Genomic DNA, 20,088 nt, shown 5'->3' with positions numbered 1-20,088 from the left:
TATATGCAAGCTATATACATTGTACCATGTGCACTTCTTTCTATGAACAAAACCCACAAAATCTAATCTAACTGTGCCAACCTCATGGACAGTAATAGATGTTTTTCTTGTTGTTAATCTGTGATAACTACCATTTAATCAATACAACTGGCTTTCATCACGTCCTTTCATTAGATTGTACATTGAAGCAATAATTAAAGCGTATGGCCAAAAGAAACATTTGTTCTTTAGTGAGCATGAGTAAAGATTAGAGACATTAAGCTAATCTACAAACATGTAAGTAATAATAAAAAAAAAAGTTGCCACACAAGTTATGTAACATAAAAACCTTTTAGCTTGCGATCTGGAGATCATTTGGAAATTTTTAGCAACAATAATTACTACACTTGAAAAAACACAAGCAGCTTCAAAGCCAAGTCACACCAGAAATTAGCACAGTGATACATTCTCAATTTGTGTGTACTTCTGAGGTACTGATTTAGAACATCCCATGAGTAAAAAAAAAAGGCTGGTAAAACCTTAAGTAATAATCAGGTGTAATTTGGTAGTTTGAGAACACACATTTTGTCAGATATGTGTATAAATGTTTATCTGCAAAGTCTGCTTGATGGGATTTGTCAAAATTAACAGTAATTACATTTCAAACTAACTAGAAATTGAAGCCATAAGTTGCTTTATGTGAATCTGGTGCATCTTCACAATGCATTAAGATGCCACCGAGGTATTTATGATGCATCTATGCTAATCAACTGGGTTTTACTCAGATATTTTCAGCATTGCACCTTAAGATGCACCTCTGCTCTCTCACCATCGCTGCATGTACAAGTTCCCATGATAAACCTGCTCCAGTCCTGTAAGACTCTCTCATCCCAGCCGTTCACTAGAAGCATAGCCATCGTGTAACGTCGTCAAAGTGTAATAACCAGCTAACAGCTACCATTAGAGTCAAAGGACTTGTTTTCAGTGGGTGTGGTGTGGCGTGTCTTGGATGATTCCCAGAAATGTAGAGTCACAGCTCTCCTGTAAATTTACACTTTGTCTATTTTTTACACGCTAAGGTTCCAGAACACATAAATCTCACCAGTTAGGATCGGTTCAGATTGGAAATCAAACACAGAAGCAGTGTAGAGCACCTGCAAATTTCAAAATAAAGTATATAGGCAGATTTTCTAGTAAAAGCAAATCTGTCAGGTTAGGGCTGGAATCGAAAACCGGTTCTTGTTGAGAATTGATTCCCACTCTTTCAATTCCTAGGAATCGTTTGCCATTTTTGCAAATTATTCCCATATCAATTACAGATGCATTGTTGTGTGTCCCATTTTTTTCTATTCTTTCTCTTTCTGCAGGTCTAGAAGCAGACTCTTGTTCATTATTGTTTATTTTTGTGGAAACCCCACCCCCCACCCCCTTCCCCCCTCTCTCCCCACCTTTTGTCTTTTCCTTTCTCTTTCACCTCTGTCTCCGTGTCTGGTCAGAATTACAAAGCATTCAAAAACAATAACAATAAAGTTTTAAGTATCAGGCGTGACATTAAAAGCAGACACTTTGATGCTCCACCTGAGAGTAAATCTGTAAGGCTTGTCACCAGCATTCAGACATCAATAGACCCTTTTACTACCTACGTCATCAAAAGTTGCGCACGCAGCCTGGCAACGAGAGTGAAGGCTTCCTCATTCACAATCGATACTAAAACAGCGTTTAAAACCCTTTGTTTTGAAGTTCTGAGCGCATTAAAATGTCGGGTTGTTGCGTGTATGGATGCCAGAATCGCTTCTCTTCAAGCAGTGGACTGAAACTTTACAGAATTCCGAAGGGAGCACATCCATTTCAACAAAATCGGAGGCGTCTGTGGCTTCAGGCCATCAAAAGGGTTGATGAAAACTGGACTGAAAACACGATCCGAAATGCTCGAGTTTGTAGCGCCCATTTTATATCAGGTAACTATGTACTAAGATTACATATAAATTTATACGCTTTATTTCATGCTTCAAATTAACATTTCATTCTAATTCATCTGTATTTTCCCACTGCATATTAGTATAAACTGTATTTCTCTAAAATTAACACGATTGTACTCTGAGCACGCTAAAAAAAGAAACCTATGCTATACTCACCCTGCCATGCAGGTACAGTTGGCTGTGAAAATGTAGTTCTCTGGTTTGTTTACTATGACCCAAGCCTCGTACATAGCAGTCTTGTGTCCTTGTCTTTGGCTAGGAAGAACTTCTGCCTTCAAGACGCAAAACTCAGAGTCTATGTCGTGATATTTTACTTTCTGTACGTGGCCACAGACAACATAGTTGTATGCATCTAACCATTTGTATGCCCGTAGCTTCTCCCATGTGTACTTACTGGGCCTCTCCAATAAAAACGTATATATATCGGGCCACTGGATATCTGGCCACGCACCTACATCTTCCACCCATTCCGTAATGCCACAGGGATCCGGGAGTCTGTTGCCATTCGTTAAAGTGAGTTTAATAATATAACATTCAAGATTTGCCGGTGATAACCCCGCAGCGTAGCTTGATAAAGCCTGACACAACGCCATTCTCTGTTGCCAAGCTGCGCGCGCATTCTCGCTGATGTCATATTGTTTACAAACAGTAAAAAGGTCTATTCTGTTTGCTTCACAGCCAGACAGGACACGGTAAAAAAAAAAGAGAAGGAAATAACGTCACCACGCACATTACGTTGCATACGCAAGCTATTTGTGTAGCTTGTGCATTTACTCAGCAGCAAGCATGGTGCCTAAGTGGCACAAATGCTAGAAAGCTTGGTTTTACTTTCAAGAAAGGGTGACAACAGGGCAACTTGCAAAGCTTGCAAAGTAGACATTTCATCAAAGGGGGGAAATGCTACAAATGTGCAAAAGCATTTGCACAAAAATGTCACAATAACAAGTGAATGTTGTGTTTATGATCCGCTCCAGACTAGTGAATTTCAATGCAGCAGCAGCGTCCTGCACATCTTCTACTGTAATTTATCAGCTAACACTGCCTATCATGTTAGCTTCGTTTGCCTTAAATACACACCTCCATACTAGCAGACTCCAGCAGCTATAGTCCGGTCAGTGGTGAGATTTTGCTCGATTAGTGAAAGCTACAGCAACACTATGGCATAAACGAAGATGACTCTGCCTACACAAGGAGCATAAAAGAGAACATTTGGAAATAATAATGGAAAGAGCATTCTTTCTAACCGATACCAGTTACAACTGATTATTTATCATTAATAAACTGTTTGAATGCAGGAGGCCGTGTGCAAAATATTTCTTGCCATCTATTGAACTACTCTGGAATTGATAATGAATTGAATTAATAGATAGAATCAACAATGCAATTATTGTTATTAATATTAATTACCACCCCTCGTCCTGGTGCATTAAACGGTGCATGTTTGGTTATTTAAACAGAGAGGTAACTGATAAAAGACTCATTTAGCCATATTGAGATATGAATGCACAATTCTATTTCAAGTTGCATAAAGCTGCATATATTTCTGTCAGAGGAAACTGAGGATCGCACACATGGTTAAAGTGACAGTGCGTATTTTTCTTGTCAATAGGGACAGTAGATACCTAAATTGTTGCAAGCAAGCAGTATTTTTGTGTTGGAGTGAGACCTTACCAGGTGCCCATTAGGGTCAAAAAAGGAGTGCAAACTTTGGCTAAGTAACAAGCACATCAGACTCCCTTTCATCACTGGCAGCAAGTGAAGAGGTAAATGTGTACAATGACAACATTTAAGAAGGACGAAAGTTTTGTAACTGTTTGTTACAAATCAGTAAATGCATTATGTCCTCATGGGCTCCCGTAGAAGGAAACATGGCACTAATATGGTGTCACCCAGAGACTTTGACCCACTCCCATGTTCTTTAGACCGAATTTTTATGGCTATATGTTACAAAGTCGCCAATATTTTTCAACAACTGGGCATAATTTCATTCATTTTCAACAACGTTTGGATGGATGTTACCAGAAATTAATGGTAAAAACTACGCATTGTCTGTTTAAGGTAGAACCATTTTGTTTTGCAAAACATTCTTTCTGACTAAAAAAAAAAAATATTTAGATCAAAGCAAGCAAGGCTAAATTGTGGTTAAGAGGGAAATTCACAGTTTAAAATGCTGGTGTGACTCAGCTTCTTTGCTGTTGGCAAGAATGATGCAGTGGTATTACCATTTGGGCACAACACAACTGTTTGTTTTGATAAGCAACTCAAAAGAACCAACCAGCTAATCAATTTCAGGTCAGTGCTCCAATTCACAGTTTACAACACCACAGATACATGTTTCTGAGTCTGAGCAAGAAAAGCTGCTGGGAAAAGAAAACTGCCTACAGTGATGTTATTGGTCAAACCAAAACAAAGTTAGATACATATAAAAAATAAGAAGTTGGTATGATGAGAAGTAAAGAGGTAGAAATGGAGGACATTTGAAACATCAGAGACTATAACACAATATAGCAGGTGCATAAGGACTTGGCCTCAGTCAGTCAAGCAGCTGAATTGTGACAGCCACAATAATGGGCAAGGAAAATCAATATCCCATTGACTGGTCTGCAGGAGTCTAATCAACGAGCACAGACTTTTATGAATTCAGTCAAGGAGCAGATAAGGACAGCCTGATTATGTCAGCCATTTGGACCTTTTTATGAGGCCTCTGGGGTCCAGCACACCTGTTCGGACAGTTAAGTGAGGACATCCAGTCACCTTGCATCACTTCCTTGTGCTTTCAAGAGTTCAAAATGCAGAAAACAAAAAGGCCCTAGCTAACGACTGTACACAGTCCCGTGTTTGGCAAAGGCACAGTAATGTGTAGCAACTCAGTTGTATCTAATATCACCGGGACCCGAGCAGTCACACCTCGGCTCTTATTTAGATGTCCTATGTCAGACAGACAAATCCACATGATGAAAGGCTGTAAAAAGTGGCTTTCTCAGCGGAGAAGTAATGCTCCTTTGTTGTTTTCCAGTCTGCTGTGTGTCCAGCAGACCGAGGTGAAGTGGGATGGGGGTAACCACACCTTGTGCTCCATTTCCAGTCAGACCTCTTTTCTCCCTGTATTTGCATCTATTATTCTGATGCTCTAATAGCCAGTAAACTACGGCGAGGATGGAGTCAGACATTTATTATACCACAGGTCATAAATACTGGTACCAAAATGTCCTACTACATATTGAAATCTATAGCAGCTCTCGTAAATCTGCCAACCTCTTTATCTTGGGTGCTCCTGTGCCCAGATGAAAATTTAATCAACACACCACTTCCCATAAGGGGCAGCTCCCGCATTCGGAGCTTCCTGTCTTTTGTGGTTTATATTTTACACAAAAGCAAAGCAAACAATCCCCCTGCTGCATCACAAGTCTTTCCATACGCTATCTGAAGAGGAACGAGAGAAACCACCTGGGTGAGCTCTAGTGAAGGCACTGTTATCCTGCAGTCCCTCTGTGCACTGTGGCAGGGGGTCATTTGAGTTGTTGATGTAGCATCTTCTGCTGCCGTCTGAATGCAGAGATGCAGCGTCACACATGGGATCTCCTTGATGTAGTTACGCCACGTGTCTGTTTCCCTCAATCCCCATTTTTTCGCTAGACCGAGAATGCAGAGCGTGATAGGCATTTATTATTTAGAGGAGCATGAGAAAGAGAGCAAAATGCCAAGATCTATCAGAGTGTTGTGAAAGGAGCCTAAAGCTTAGGAGCCCGTGGCTCGCTAACAGACTCAACATTATTTCAGCAGTCAGAGATAAGTGGGTTTCAGGCACAGCTGATCAATTATGCATCTGTCATATATTTGACAAAGCCTGGTGAAAATCTTATGCCTAGAACAGATATGTTTGCTGGCAACCGCTGCTCAAAAAACATGCTTATGAATTAATGGCTTTGGGATAATTTGACAGGCTGAAAAATGGGTACGGCCAATGACTGTATTGTAATGACTGCTGAGGTTCGCTGTGTGAACACTTTCTTAGGGTTTATGCAAGCAGTCGCTCTCACCTACTTTGGTATGGACTGTTTTAGTAAAGTGGGTTTTAAGGCAATTGTATCTCCAATGATACAAATGTAAGTCATGTAGAGATAAAAAATGTATAAAAGGAAACTTGAAGGACAGTGGCACTTTCAATATGGGGAAGAAAAACAAAATTATTTCATGCATGGGTATTAAAAAAAATGGCATGGTCCCTTTAAGAGTTTGGTGCAGTCCAGTATTTCCTCCCTTTCCCCCAGTTACTGAAACCGGGGCCTTGTGCCATTCCAGTGGAGGGTCAACTTGGGGCAGGCTTAAATGAAGAGATGGAGGAGGAGCCCCACAGGCGGAGGTGGGACATCACCAGATGAAGTAGAGCAGTGCGCTGATGAGGACTGTAGGGGAGGGCAGCCGTCTAAGGCGGGAAGCTCCAGAGCCTCGAGCTCCCATGCCTGCAACAAAACCAGTCCATCAGGCTGTGAGAAATTGGAAGTACCCCCCCCCCCCCCCCCCTTCTGCAAGCATGCTCAAATGTAAAGATTATATAGTCATTTATCTACATGAACTATAAATAAATTCTTCCATGCTGGAAAGACCTAAATTTGTGAGAAAAACTGTCAAAATGACCAGGATGAAAACTTAAGTTTACAGCAAAACTAGATTTATAACTATAAATTATTGATTCATGAGGGGGAAAAGCAAAAGTGTGAGATTAGAGAGATTTCTGAACATGAGAAATACATTTCATGGGAAAAATGTCAAATTTGTGGAAAACAAATGTTGCAAACAGGCTCAGGATCTGGAAAACTCTTGTTTTTAATCCAAGATTTGATTTGAGTTTTTCTCCTGAATGTTGTGACTATATTTCTTCTAATGTCTGAATTCATAATGTCAAGAAAACAAAATTATGAAATCTTGTAATCTCAGTGACTTATTAGTTATTTTTTAATGTATGTCTATAAATGTTCCCCTGAAATGAATTCCTCGCCCTGTACCACAAGGACTTTAACACACCATTGTAACACTTTGGTACCCTCTAAATTTCTGACACAAATCAGAAACCAAGTGTGACTTTTTCCATATCTAGACCATTACTGGCTTTCGACAGCACAGGCTATTAAAGAACCCTGAGAAGATAAAGTTGGTATTGCATCAGAGGGGAGCTCAGCAAACCGCTTTATATGCTGCAGCACTGTGCAGCCAGTCAACAAGGAATAAAAACCCAACGGCAGGGATAGACGACACCGTGCACGCTTATCTTAAAGGTGTCTTCCCCTGCACTCCTAATAAGTCTATTAAATAAGGTTGAAATTGAGAACGATGAAGGAAAATGTAACCTTTATCTAAATGATTAAATCTTCACTAAAGCGTTATCGGTGGTCAAAAAGGAGGAGATATGAAGAAGGAAGAAAGGCCTACTCACTTAATTTGTGGATGTGGATGGGTTCACTGGCCATGCCTTCACCACCTTCACTCAGAACCTTGATTTGAATAAGATAGTTGTCACTAGCTGAGAGGCTGAGCTCAGCTGTGGTTCTGTTGGTGAAGATGGTGTTGATGTCATTGTATCTGTGTCTTTTCAGCACCACCTAAAACAAGAGCGAGCAATGAAATATATGCAAAATACAGATCAGATGATGAATCAGAGCTTTGTGTAGGGCTTGGACCTACCAAATATCCAGTCACCTTTGACTCCGTCTCCATGGTTACCACAGGGTCCCAGTGTAGCGTTAGCGTGGAGCCAATCATGCTCCATTGTATATTGAGCGGCCCCCGATCTGGCGCTGGAACATAAATCAGACGTCGATTTCTATCTTTATAAGTATAGTTGGCTGCATCTGGTGTTTCTAAAAGACTGCATGGATGTGCAACGTGAACAGAAGCTAAAAATTGGAGTTATCCACAACCTCAAAAATAAAACAGTATAATTTACAGTAATCTTGAGGCTGAAAAATACAAAAACTGAATCAAAATACTTTGTAAATAAGTGTTAAACTGTCCATTTTGGGTTATTTGGGCACACTTGTGATGAAGTGGTGCAGGATCTGTTCCAAAAATAAAAGATTTAGAAAAAAATGAGACTACTGAGAGAATAAATAGGTGTTTTTATTCCTGCACTGTTATCTTCTCAACCTTGTCTTTGGCTAAAGCATTCTGAGAGCTGTTACCATTTTTATATTATTATATGAATAATATACAGGTGAAAAAAAAGGATATGGAAGTCCATTTACTCAGACTGAAAGACCATCTAAAGGCTCAGGAACCCGCTGCAGGTGTTCTGGATTCATCAGCTGATTAGAGTGTGACACTTTGAGTCTAGAATATTGACTCTTACAATAATCTAATTATCTGAGATTTTGAATGTGAGGTTTTCATGAGCTGTAAGACATAATCATCACAAATAGAACAAAAAAGGCTGAAAAATCTGGATTTACCTGTTTTGACTCTGCCTCATATATCAGTTTAACCTTTTAAGTTGAATTACTGAGATAAAGAAAATTTCCACCATGTTCTAGTTTTTTGAGTTTCACCTGTATGAAATTTAAATACAAGAAGAGCATAAATAATAATAAAACATGAAGAATAAATAGGAATAAAATAATCAATGTTGGCATATTGGAATTTTTAGCTGTTTATATGAAGCACAATGAAAAAGTCACAAAAACTAGATTTTCTTCTTATTTTTAGTCATCTTGATCAGTGATGATGTCATTGGCGGTGCTCTGATGATGGCTACAGTGTTAGCTAAAATCAATAAGAAAAATACCCAAATAAAAAAGTAAAGTTTTTTTTTATAAATAATGCAGAATTGTAGCCTTATAAGCTATATATACATATATACATACACACACACACACACACACACACACATATATATATATATATATATATATATATATATATATATATATACATATATATATATATATATATATATATACACACAAACCGGATTCCCAAAAAGTTGGGACACTATACAAACTGTGAATTAAAACTGAATCCAATGATATGGAGGTGCCAACTTCTAAAAGTTTATTCAGAATAGAACATAAATCACGGAACAAAAGTTTAAACTTAGAAATATAACATTTTAAGGGAAAAATATGTTGATTCAAAATTTCGTGGTGTCAACAAATCCCAAAAAAGTTGGGACAAGTAGCTATAAGAGGCTGGAAAAAGTACATTTAAGCATAACGAGGAGCTGGAAGACCAATTAACACTAATTAGGTCAACTGGCAACATGACTGGGTATAAAAAGAGCTTCTCAGAGTGGCAGTGTCTCTCAGAAGCCAAGATGGGTAGAGGATCACCAATTCCCACAATGTTGCGCAGAACGATAGTGGAGCAATATCAGAAAGGTGTTACCCAGCGAAAAACCGCAAATACTTTGCAGTTATCATCATCCGATGATTCCGAAAATCTGGAACAATCTCTGTGCGTAAGGGTCAAGGGCGTAAAACCATACTGGATGCCCGTGTTCTCCGGGCCCTTAAACGACACTGCACCATGAACAGGAATTCTGCTGTAAAGGAAATCACAGAATGGGCTCAAGAATACTTCCAGAAACCATTGTAAGTGAACACAATCCACCGCCGTTGCCAGCTGAAACTCTACAGTGCAAAGAAGAAGTCATTTCTAAGCAAGATCCACAAGCTCAGACGTTTTCACTGGGCAGGGATCATTTAAAATGGAGTGTGGCAAAATGGAAGACTGTTCTGTGGTCAGACGAGTCACGATTCAGTTATTTTTGGAAATGTGGGACGCCATGTCATCCGGACCAAAGAGGACAAGGACAACCCAAGTTGTTTTCAACGCTCAGTTGAGAAGCCTGCATGTCTGATGGTATGTGGTTGCATGAGTGCATGTGGCATGGGCAGCTTGCATGTCTGGAAAGGCACCAACAATGCAGAAAAATATATTCAGGTTCTAGAACAACATATGCTCTCATCCAGACGTCATCTCTTTCAGGGAAGACCCTGTATTTTTCAACAAGATAATGCCAGACCACATTCTGCATCAATCACAACATATTGACTGCGTAGGAGAAGGATCCGGGTACTGAAACGGCCAGTCTGCAGTCCAGATCTTTCACTTATAGAGAACATTTGGCGCATCATAAAGAGGAAGTTGCGACAAAGAAGGCCCAAGTCGATTGAACAGTTAGAGGCCTGTATTAGACAAGAATGGGAGAGCATTCCTATTTCTACACTTGAGAAACTGGTCTCCTCGGTCCCCAGACGTCTGTTGAGTGCTGGAAGAAGGGGAGATGCGACATAGTGGTGAAAATGGCCTTGACCCAACTTTTTTGGGATTTGTTGAAACCATGAACTTTTGAATCAAAATATTTTTCCCTTAAAATGATACATTTTCACAGTTTAAACTTTTGTTCCATGATTTATGCTCTATTCTGAAAAGAATAATAGAGGTTGACACCTTGACATCATTGCATTCTGTTTTTATTCAAGATTTGTATAGTGTTCCAACTGTTTTGGGATCCGGTTTGTATATATATATATATATATATATATATATATATATATATATATATATATATATATATATATATCCATCCGACCATTTTCTGAACCCGCTTTGTCCACGCAGGGCCACGGAGGGGGTGGGGGTGGGGGGGTGGGGGTTGCTGGTGCCTATCTCCAGCGGTCAACGGGCAATCAGGCGGGGTACACCCTGGACAGAAAGCCAGTCCATCGCAGGGCAACACAGAGACACACAGGACAAACAACCATGCACACACTCACATCTAAGGACAATTTAGACAGACCAATTAACCTAACAGTCATGTTTTTGGACTGTGGGAGGAAGCCGGAGTACCCGGAGAGAACCCACGCATGCACAGGGAGAACATGCAAACTCCATGCAGAAAGATACCAGGCCGGGAAGCAAACCCAGGACCTTCTTGCTACAAGGCAACAACTCTAACCACTGCGCCACTGCACAGCCATATATATATATATATATATATATATATATATATATATATATATATATATATATTGTAACGTGATGAAGGAGCCATTTCTTCCCCCTAACAGCTGTTCTGTTTGACACAGTGCCAGAGTGCATGAAACAGCCCAAGGTCATGCATTCACACCTAATGTTTACATTCTAGCAGTGAAGACAGAAGAACGAAGAATGAACTCTTTTCCTTTAATTAACCAAAGAACTCTATTTTAATAAAGCTAATCAAAACAACTGTTAGTCAATAATAACCATGTGACCGATCTGTGAAATCACAATGTTATGATTAATGTTTAATAAGGAAATGACGTATTGTAGCCACTAGACAGCTGATTCACAAGATAAATAGTCATGACACATTCCGGTAGCAAAATCCAATCAGAACCTTCACATCTGAAGCGTGGCAGAGTCTCTGTGGTGTTTGTTTAATCTGTCAGCTGCGATTCGTCCAGAAACGAAAACATCAAGATTAATAAGTCAGAACAACGCCATTTTGAGTTCAGTCTTCAGCCAGCTCTCAAAATCATTTGATGTTCCTCATTGCTAAGTGGAGTACGGACCGGCCATCTGTACGTTTTACTTTTAAGCTGAGAACTGCCAAGCTGGGAAAATCCCGTCGTTGTTACCAACAAAACAACGGTTCCTTCATAATAAAAGCTGAACTCGCTGACCCAAAGGGGGGTCCCTTTGACGCTGTGAAACACCTGCCATTTTTACCTGGAGCCTACCCAAAGACTGGTTTGTCGTGCTGAGGACGCTGCTTCGTCGGCTCCAGTACCATTGGAAGGTTGAGGACCTGGCAGCCTGATCTACCACGGGAGTCTCCCTGACGGGTAATGTAGAACGACACAGATAGCGTCTCATGCCTTTTCTGACTAAGGTTCAAACGTCGATCAGTTAGGAGCAAAACAACATCTCCCACTCAGACTCGCTTCTCCAGAACGGGGGGTTCTGAACTGACATCGCACCAACACACACTCCACCTCATTCCATTCCATTCGCATCCATCACTAGAGAGTTAGTCCTGTTAATTGTTTAAAATAATTTAGATAATAAATTTTTCTTAAACGTTCCGAGGTCTCTATTCTCTTGTCTCTCATTTCATGCAAAGTGTATTTTAAATTTCCCTGTAATAAAAAGAACACTCTTCTGATTTTAAAAGCCCAGGTCCAGAGATGGGGTCCATGCCAGGTATGGACCATTAATATATCTGGTCATTAATTAAATTGTAATACCCTTCATTTCCACTTATATATATATATATATATATATATATATATATATATATATATATATGTATATAGTTCTCGGTCTAGCAAACAATGTGATATCTTAGTCAGTAGGACAATTATTCAGTGGGGGAGTCTGCCTTTTGTTGTCAAAAAAGACAAAGAATAATTATTCCAAATAAAGGGTTTAAGTAACTCTGTCTGCTCTCGTCTCAAAGAAAAGCCCAACTCTAGTTTGTCCAAAGTTGATGCCAAAGCCGTTTTAAATAACCACCGTTTCTGAGGCAACGCATGCTTGTAGTTTTTCTCTGTTGCAACTTTGGCACTAAGCCCACCCAACGTCTCTCTGCAAACATAGAGTACTGTGATTGGCTGGGCGCAAAACTGTTCGGGCCAGAGGTAGACCTGCTGAAGCTACAATGGAGTGTGGCTGGGTTGACCTGCAGAGAAAACTTCTTTGCTACTACGTTGGTCTAGATTTCTAGGCTAGCAGAACTGTTGCTCATGACCATTTTAAACGAAAGTCTGTCGTTGGAAGAAGACTTTTGCACAGCACTGTTATCATTATTATTTTTTTTAAAGATTCTGCTCTGTTTGGAAACCCAGAACAGAAACCACCAAGTGAAACTGATGTCACTTTTTGCACTTTCCTTTTGTGTCTCAGGTTAACGTTACACTGCGGCAGCTTTCATTTTGTTGGAGGTTAAACTGAGTTTTTATTTGCATGTGATTTATAAAGAGTATCTGCATCCATCTACAGTTAAGGAGAGGAGCAGAAATCACACTGATGCACTCCAACAATGTCTGCAAATTATAAAGCTGTCAAACAGAATATACAGTATATATGCACATTTTGGCTTCATGGTTGGTATTAAACTAATATTCATAGGTTTTAAGCCTTGGGCCTGCTGTATTTCTACGGAGTGGTGAGAAAATTAACTGCTAAATTCAGCAGTTATGTCAATAAAATTGGGATATGAAATTTTTTATTTCACTACATCAGTTCATGAAATTATCAAGTGAAATCTTATGTTTAAACATAAATTTAAATAATGACAATAAAACAGAAGTAGCCTAAAAACATAAAACTGGTGTAAAGAGATCAGCTGTCTACGGTTGAAACTGGAAAAGTTAGAATGTGGTGCAAAAGTTTATTTATGTCAGTAATTCTACTTAAAGGTGAAACTAATCTATGAGACAGACTCTTAACATATAAAAGCAGATATTTCAGCCTTTATTTGTTATAACTGATGTTATAACAGCTTAAGAAAGCCCCACCTTCAAACCCCCAGACAATCAGAATATTGTGAAAAGGTTCAATATTCTAGTCTCAAAGTGTCACACTCTTATCAGCTGCTGAATCCAGAATACCTGCAGAGGGTTCCCGAGCCTTTAGATGGTCTCTCAGTTTAAACTGGATTACTGACATAAACTGACTTTTGCACCATATTCACCTGTTTTACACTTGAAATCTATACGTTAGTGAAATATTTAGTTTTCAAATGCCACCATTGTTGTTGGAATGTAATGTTTAAATGTAACTTTTTTTAGAGTTGAATCTAAATATTTTTAAATATTAACGTTAATCTGGTCAAATATGGATGTTATATTTTTGATTTTTCAACCACTACATCTTGTGCTCCTGCATGTGTGGGTCTGGAAACCCTTTAAGGGCAACTTTGAGCTTCTGGGCTTCTCTGCAGGTGCAACACAGTGAGCGCCAGACCTCCTGAAGTCTGTTGCAGGATGTACTCTTAGTAAGAAAGGTACAGTTTTCACACCCCCTCCCTAGATGGACTCACGTGGTTTCTTTGTGGTGCTGTTGATGGGGGCTGACTGCGGTCCGGGACCAGCGGTGTTAAAGGCAGCAACAGAAAGGTAGTATGCTGTGTCCGCTTTCAGCCCTGTGATGTTAACTTGTGTGTAGTTTCCAGTTATTCTCACTTTGCCAATAGTGTCAGGCTTGGTGCCATCTTCCCAGTACACAACCTAAAAGAGAGGGGACAAAGGTTCCAATTTCAAGTTATGAAGGTATTATGAAAGCAGAGCTTTTGGACAGAGTCAGAATTCATAAGACACCATAAAAGCGTCTTGTAACGTGTTTTATAGACAGAGTTTAATCTTCTGATAAAAGTAAACAAAGCCCATGTTGATTTAGACTTTTAAAGACTCTGGATATTGAACGTATGGAAGTTAAAGTCAGTTTGTCACTGGGCTGTGAACAATAGCAACAGATATGATCAGCTTTTGCAAGAGAGATTTCCCAAATGTATCAAATTGTTCCCAAGGTTTCAATTTCCTCATGACTTGCCGCACCGTGCTCTAGTGTTTCAGAAATTTGAACGTTAAAGAAGTTTGCAAGGATTCAAAGTGGGGCTATAGAACCCTTCTGGAATTCTTCACCATTTAGTCCTTGAAATTGATTCGTTGGTTTACTGGTAACCAGTGTAGCGATTTTAGAACAGGAGTGATGTGCTCGGTTCTCTTGGTTCTTGTTAAGACTCTAGCAGCAGCATTCTGAATAAGCTGCAGTTGCTTCACAGATTTTTTGAGAAGACCATCAGAAGACCATTGCAATAGTCCAGCCTGCTGGAGATGAATGGATGAATGCTAAGTGCCCGCCCTGTGTTTGGAGGTTTGCAGGTTCAAACCCGCTGTCTGAAAATGTGAGAGAACCTTTGGAGGGGGGTAGCAACGTCTGAAACTGGTCGGAGGCATGACAGAGAATCTGATATTATGAGTGCAACAACAGAATGTACATATAAAAGTAGAATGCAAAGAAATTTAGACTTCATTAAAACACTTTGTGACCAAGTTGCAACAACAACGTTTGCATAACTTTTACATAAACCTATAAATGCAATTTATTAGTGATATCACCAAGTCATGTAAATGGTACATGGCTTGTATCTTTAAAGCACTTTCTAGAGTCCTAAAACCTCCCAAGGAACTTAATAGTCTCCCAGTCCCTCATCTGAAACTTTCACACGACGGTGATGAGCCATAATGTAGCCATGGTTGTCCTGAGGCTCACTTGTAAAGGTGGTGGCTTCGACCCCCACCAGCATCAAAGGAGGGTGATGTGTCTTGCACAATGACTGACAGATTGAGCAGGGTTTGAACCTGCAACCCTCCAGACACAGGTCAGGCTCTTAGTTTCTCTGCCATCGTTGAAAATTCAATGTGATTTCAACTGAAAACGGAGTTCAAACTTTGTCTCATATTTACCAGTGGTCTCAATGCAGAGACACGTTAGAATAGGGATCATTTTCAAAAATAAAACTACCTGAAGTAACCAAAGGCTGATTCAGTTCGATGAGAACGTGTTTGGTTCAGCACACATGTTTAAAATATTTCCTCACACTTTCAGTTTCATGTCCTTGACTCTGTTTTGTGGGATACATTTATGAGTCAGTCTTAAAAAGTGCAGGTTTGGATTTTGTTTGACCTGATCTCCCTTTAGGAAGTGGTCAACTGGCTCCTATATCCCCTTCAAGCAGCTCCACGATGGTTTCCCCATGACCCACTTAGCCTCTCTGTGTCTGCACGTCCACTCCTGCCAGCTGTCCTTCATTGCTTTGCTTTCAGTTCCTGCTGAACACATTTTTCTCAAAACATTAAAAACATCTTTATGCTAAAACAAAAATGTTTATGCCATTATATCAAAAGGTTTTTGAACAAGCTGATGTTAAATTCCTGACCATTTCTTTTTCCCATCCAATATTTTGCTTCAAGCAATCTGCTGAGTACTTATGGGTGTAGGTGGTGAAGTAATTAATAAAGTGAAAAGGCATATTTATTGATTTTCTTTAGGGATTTCCATATTTACACATTTTATTGGGAAAGACAAATGTTGATAAATAAACTGTTGTTCCTTAAGATTTTCCTGCTTTTTATTTAGCAAAATTAAAAAAAAATCACCTTGTAATTAGCTGAAGAGCAGAAAATTCAGTTCATATTATCCTTTGATCTGATTTAGAGTTTGATAGGATTTCCAGCCTGATCTCATTTAAGCGTCACACCTATGCTGCACACAGCTCAGCTTCTATACTGCTGCTGGCCTATTGAGATTCAGCAGCATTAATCCACTTTGGGACTGCAATTGGAGAATTGAGCTCCGTTCTGAAAGGACAATGAGGCCAGCGCTATGGCAACTGGAGATCGTTGTGCCAAGGGCCAGAGGTGGCAAATATTTTAAGAGCACTGTGGAGACTACAATCAGCAGAATCCCTGTTTTGCATTGCTGAAAAGATGAGGAATTTAATTATTTGCGATTTACTGCTGAAGAGTGGAAGAACCGAGGTCGCGTTGTAAAACGATTAAAGTCTAAAACAAAACTTCTGCAAGATTGCACGAGGAGATCCAAAAGAAGTATACGAATAAGAGACTGAGGAAGACAAAAAAACACTAAATAAGGGGTTGGAGCTAACAACATGTTAGAGAAATGGTTGTTTATCACGTTATGTAGGAAAATGAGAACAAGTGCACAACGACTCATACCTCATATCCTAGAACTCTTTCCGGAAGGCCAGGGAGAGCTTCCCAGATCACTTCAATTTGTGATGCCGACAAACTTCGAGCCCCAACCCTCTTAGGAGCCACACTGGGGACTGCAGACGTATAACAGAAATGTGGTGAGATTCCCACAGACTCTCACACCACCATCACAAACACTAATAGCAATGAGAGAAAAGGTGCAGAACAGACCTGTAGTTTCACTGAGAACCTATTTCCCCTGCTCTCTCTAAATGGGATCTGTGACTGACATAACGGAAGACTATCTGCTCAGCAAATTCAATTAATAGGATACCTCCCTGACAGCGCGGCGTGGTAAGTGTCTGCAAGGATTTCCTGTAATCTACCAGCAAGATAACTAATATCAAGCTGACATTCACTGCTTTGAGAGGGCGGAAATGATAGCACGGGAGGGGGGGTGGGTGGGAATCATCATTACAATTCAAGGTCACAGTTGTAAGGAGGAAGATTATTGCTTGTTTGAGCATCGCTTTCTGTAAAGTCTGTTCTGTACCTTCTTCTGCAGAGAACACGGTGGCAATGGAGCTGAACGGGCCCTCCCCCCGTTTGTTGTAGGCTCCAACTTTGATGTCAAAAGGCGAAAAGGGTTGGATGGTGTCGTTGCGGAAGACGTAACGGGATGCGCCTGGCGTGGAGATAATGGCTCGTGTCCATGTGACTGTGCCCACAGGCCTGAGAGCGACGATGTAGCCAAAGTCCTCACCATTTTGGAGTTCCTCAGGCAAAGGCTGGGAGTGAAACACAAAACTATAGTGATATTAAAACGCTTACAGACAAAGAAACAGACAGGCCTTTCTCTGCACTGCACAGTGATTGGGCTCTTTGTGAGCAGACAAAGCCCCTTTCTCCACTGTTTCACATCACAACTCTCCACAGTTACCTTCACCTTATCCTTTCTTCTTGCATGGTTTTGTAATTGTAGCTAAAGTGCAAAACCCTCCAAAGAAAGTGCTCTCTGTCGCTGCTTTTGGAGGGATAAAATGGCCCTTGGTAGCTGAGCCAGATGAGGGGTGTCTCCCTCTAATGTGGGTCATAAAATTGCTCCACTCAATTCTGCACAATTAAGCAAAACCATTACTCGGCGATCGAGAGAACTGTAAAATGTGACAGATGACTTACCTCCCATGTTATCACTAATTCAGACTTTGCGCCTCCTCCACCTCCAACATCAGTGGGAGCTGTATCAGGAACTGAGAGGTAAAACCCAAAGGGGAAGCAATTAGAGCACAGTTTACTAAGCTCAACGCTAAGCCTCAAATGCACTTAGAGTCTTATGTCAGGGCTGCCAGCTACAGAAACTATTCTAGGCCACAAATATCCCACTCTCCACAAACACACATTTCACTGAATTCTGAATTACTGACATTGCCCAAATGTCACAGTGCAAACCAAGCAAGCCAAGATTCATAATATTTTGCAGATGACATTTGACTCAACCCACTCAGTTTCTATTCCCATTTGGCTGTTTGTGTACTGTAGCATGCAGGCAAAAATGAGCACTCATCCACATCCTCATGGTGTCTGTCAGAAGGTGGGGCTCTGCTTCATGATCTAATGACCAGGCCAGTTTTGTTACTAAGGGTTAATGACACTTTGTCACATTTTATTAATTTTTTTAACATTTGCCTCTTTGTCAAGATTTTCTCCTTTCCTGTTTCCAATACACTTCCCCAAGTTCCACAAATATCCTGAAGTCAAAACGGCAAAAGTATTAATATTAAGTAAATCCAACTTAATTATTTAAAAAATGCTTTACTCAGCAACATTATAGACACATTAGCGTGTCACTCAAATGAACATTTATGAGCATGTTTGTTTGTCTTCTACTCTGTGTATTCATGCATTATGTAGCATCCTATAAAAGCAACAGATTCTGTTTTCTGTGCTTGAAAGCAGATATTTGACTGTCTGAAATAACCACCAACTCAATCTCAGTATAAATGCAAGCCTGTCATTTTCTTTTCAGCCTGCCAGGTTTAAAACACATGTATTTAGATCTGTTTTGGAATAAAAAGTCACAATCCCGACTCCAGCACCCAATCTGGATTTGAATCTGTTTCATTTTATATTGATATAAACAGCTGGTATTCCCATTAGCAGAAAATGAGTCAAATATAGGTTAGAGCCATAATTAAAACGTTTTCACTGATTAGTATCAGATCGCTAGGATGACACTTAGATCACAATCTCTATGGGTTTACACCAGCCATGCAGAGAACCCTAATGCTAATGTAGTGGAAGAACTGCTTTTACCAGGGGCTGGAGGTGAGCTAGCAACCAATGAAAATGCTTTGAGATCCATATCTACAATTTTATTGTTTGTTTCACTTCCATTATGCCTAAATTAGGATAAAATATGTCAAGGTCGTGGTCGTCTTCCTCCGCTTATCCGGTTCCGGGTCGTGGGGGCAGCATCCCAACTAGGGAGCTCCAGACTGTCCTCTCCCCGGCCACCTCCACCAGCTCCTCCGGCAGGACCCCAAGGCGTTCCCAGACCAGATTGGAGATGTAAACTCTCCAACGTGTCCTGGGTCGACTCGGGGGCCTCCTGCCGGCAGGACATGCCTGAAACACCTCCCCAGGGAGGCGTCCAGGAGGCATCCTGACCAGATGCCCAAACCACCTCAACTGACTCCTTTCGATCCGGAGGAGCAGCGGATCTACTCCAAGTCCCTCCCGAATGTCCGAGCTCCTCGCCCTATCTCTAAGGCTGAGCCCGGCCACCCTACGGGGTAAACTCATTTTGGCCGCTTGTATCCGCGATCTCGTTCTTTCGGTCATTACCCAAAGCTCATGACCATAGGTGAGGATTGTGACGTAGATCGACCGGTAAATCGAGAGCCTGGCTTCACCTGTCTTCACCACAACAGATCGCCTCAGCGTCCGCATCACTGCAGACTCCAAACCAATCCTTCTGTCGATCTCCCGATCCCTCCTACCCTCACTCGTGAACAAGACGCCGAGATACTTAAATTCCTCCAATTTAGGTAGGACCTCTCCCCCGACCCGGAGTTGGCAAGCCACCCTTTTCCGGCCGAGAACCATGGTCTCAGATTTGGAGGTGCTGATCCTCATCCCAGCCGCTTCACACTCGGCTGCGAACCTACCCAGCAAGAGCCGAAGGTCAGAGCTGGATGAAGCTAGGAGGACCACATCATCTGCAAAAAGCAGAGACGAGATTCTCCTGCCACGAAACTCGACACACTCCACACCACAGCTGCACCTAGAAATTCTGTCCACAAAGGTAATGAACAGAACCGGTGACAAAGGGCAGCCCTGGCGGAGTCCAACCCTCACCGGGAACAGGTCCAACTTACTACCAGCTATGCGGACCAAACTCACGCTCCTCTGGTAAAGGAACTGAATGGCCCTAA

The 20,088-nt window shown here is 40.8% G+C and overlaps 1 protein-coding gene across 1 annotated transcript in view; it reads right to left on the bottom strand.

Annotated features, from left to right (window-relative positions):
* Window positions 1–1,452: 1,452 nt before the first annotated feature.
* Window positions 1,453–20,088, bottom strand: part of cntn3b (contactin 3b) — a 118,138-nt gene continuing 99,502 nt past the window's right edge. Inside the window, exons 17-23 of the mRNA XM_015959946.3 lie at window positions 17,834–17,904; window positions 17,208–17,442; window positions 16,679–16,788; window positions 13,981–14,167; window positions 7,641–7,753; window positions 7,393–7,558; window positions 1,453–6,421 (exon numbers count right to left, since the gene is read on the bottom strand). Of these exons, the coding sequence (XP_015815432.1) occupies window positions 6,330–6,421; window positions 7,393–7,558; window positions 7,641–7,753; window positions 13,981–14,167; window positions 16,679–16,788; window positions 17,208–17,442; window positions 17,834–17,904 (974 nt within the window). The 3' untranslated portion in view covers window positions 1,453–6,329. The remainder of the gene's footprint in view (window positions 6,422–7,392; window positions 7,559–7,640; window positions 7,754–13,980; window positions 14,168–16,678; window positions 16,789–17,207; window positions 17,443–17,833; window positions 17,905–20,088) is intronic.

The sequence above is a fragment of the Nothobranchius furzeri genome, chromosome 3 (assembly GCF_043380555.1).
Source record: "Nothobranchius furzeri strain GRZ-AD chromosome 3, NfurGRZ-RIMD1, whole genome shotgun sequence".
NCBI classification, from domain to species: Eukaryota; Metazoa; Chordata; class Actinopteri; order Cyprinodontiformes; family Nothobranchiidae; genus Nothobranchius; species Nothobranchius furzeri.
Note: the sequence above shows the minus strand (reverse complement) of the source record. Positions and strands in the feature narration are given on the sequence as shown.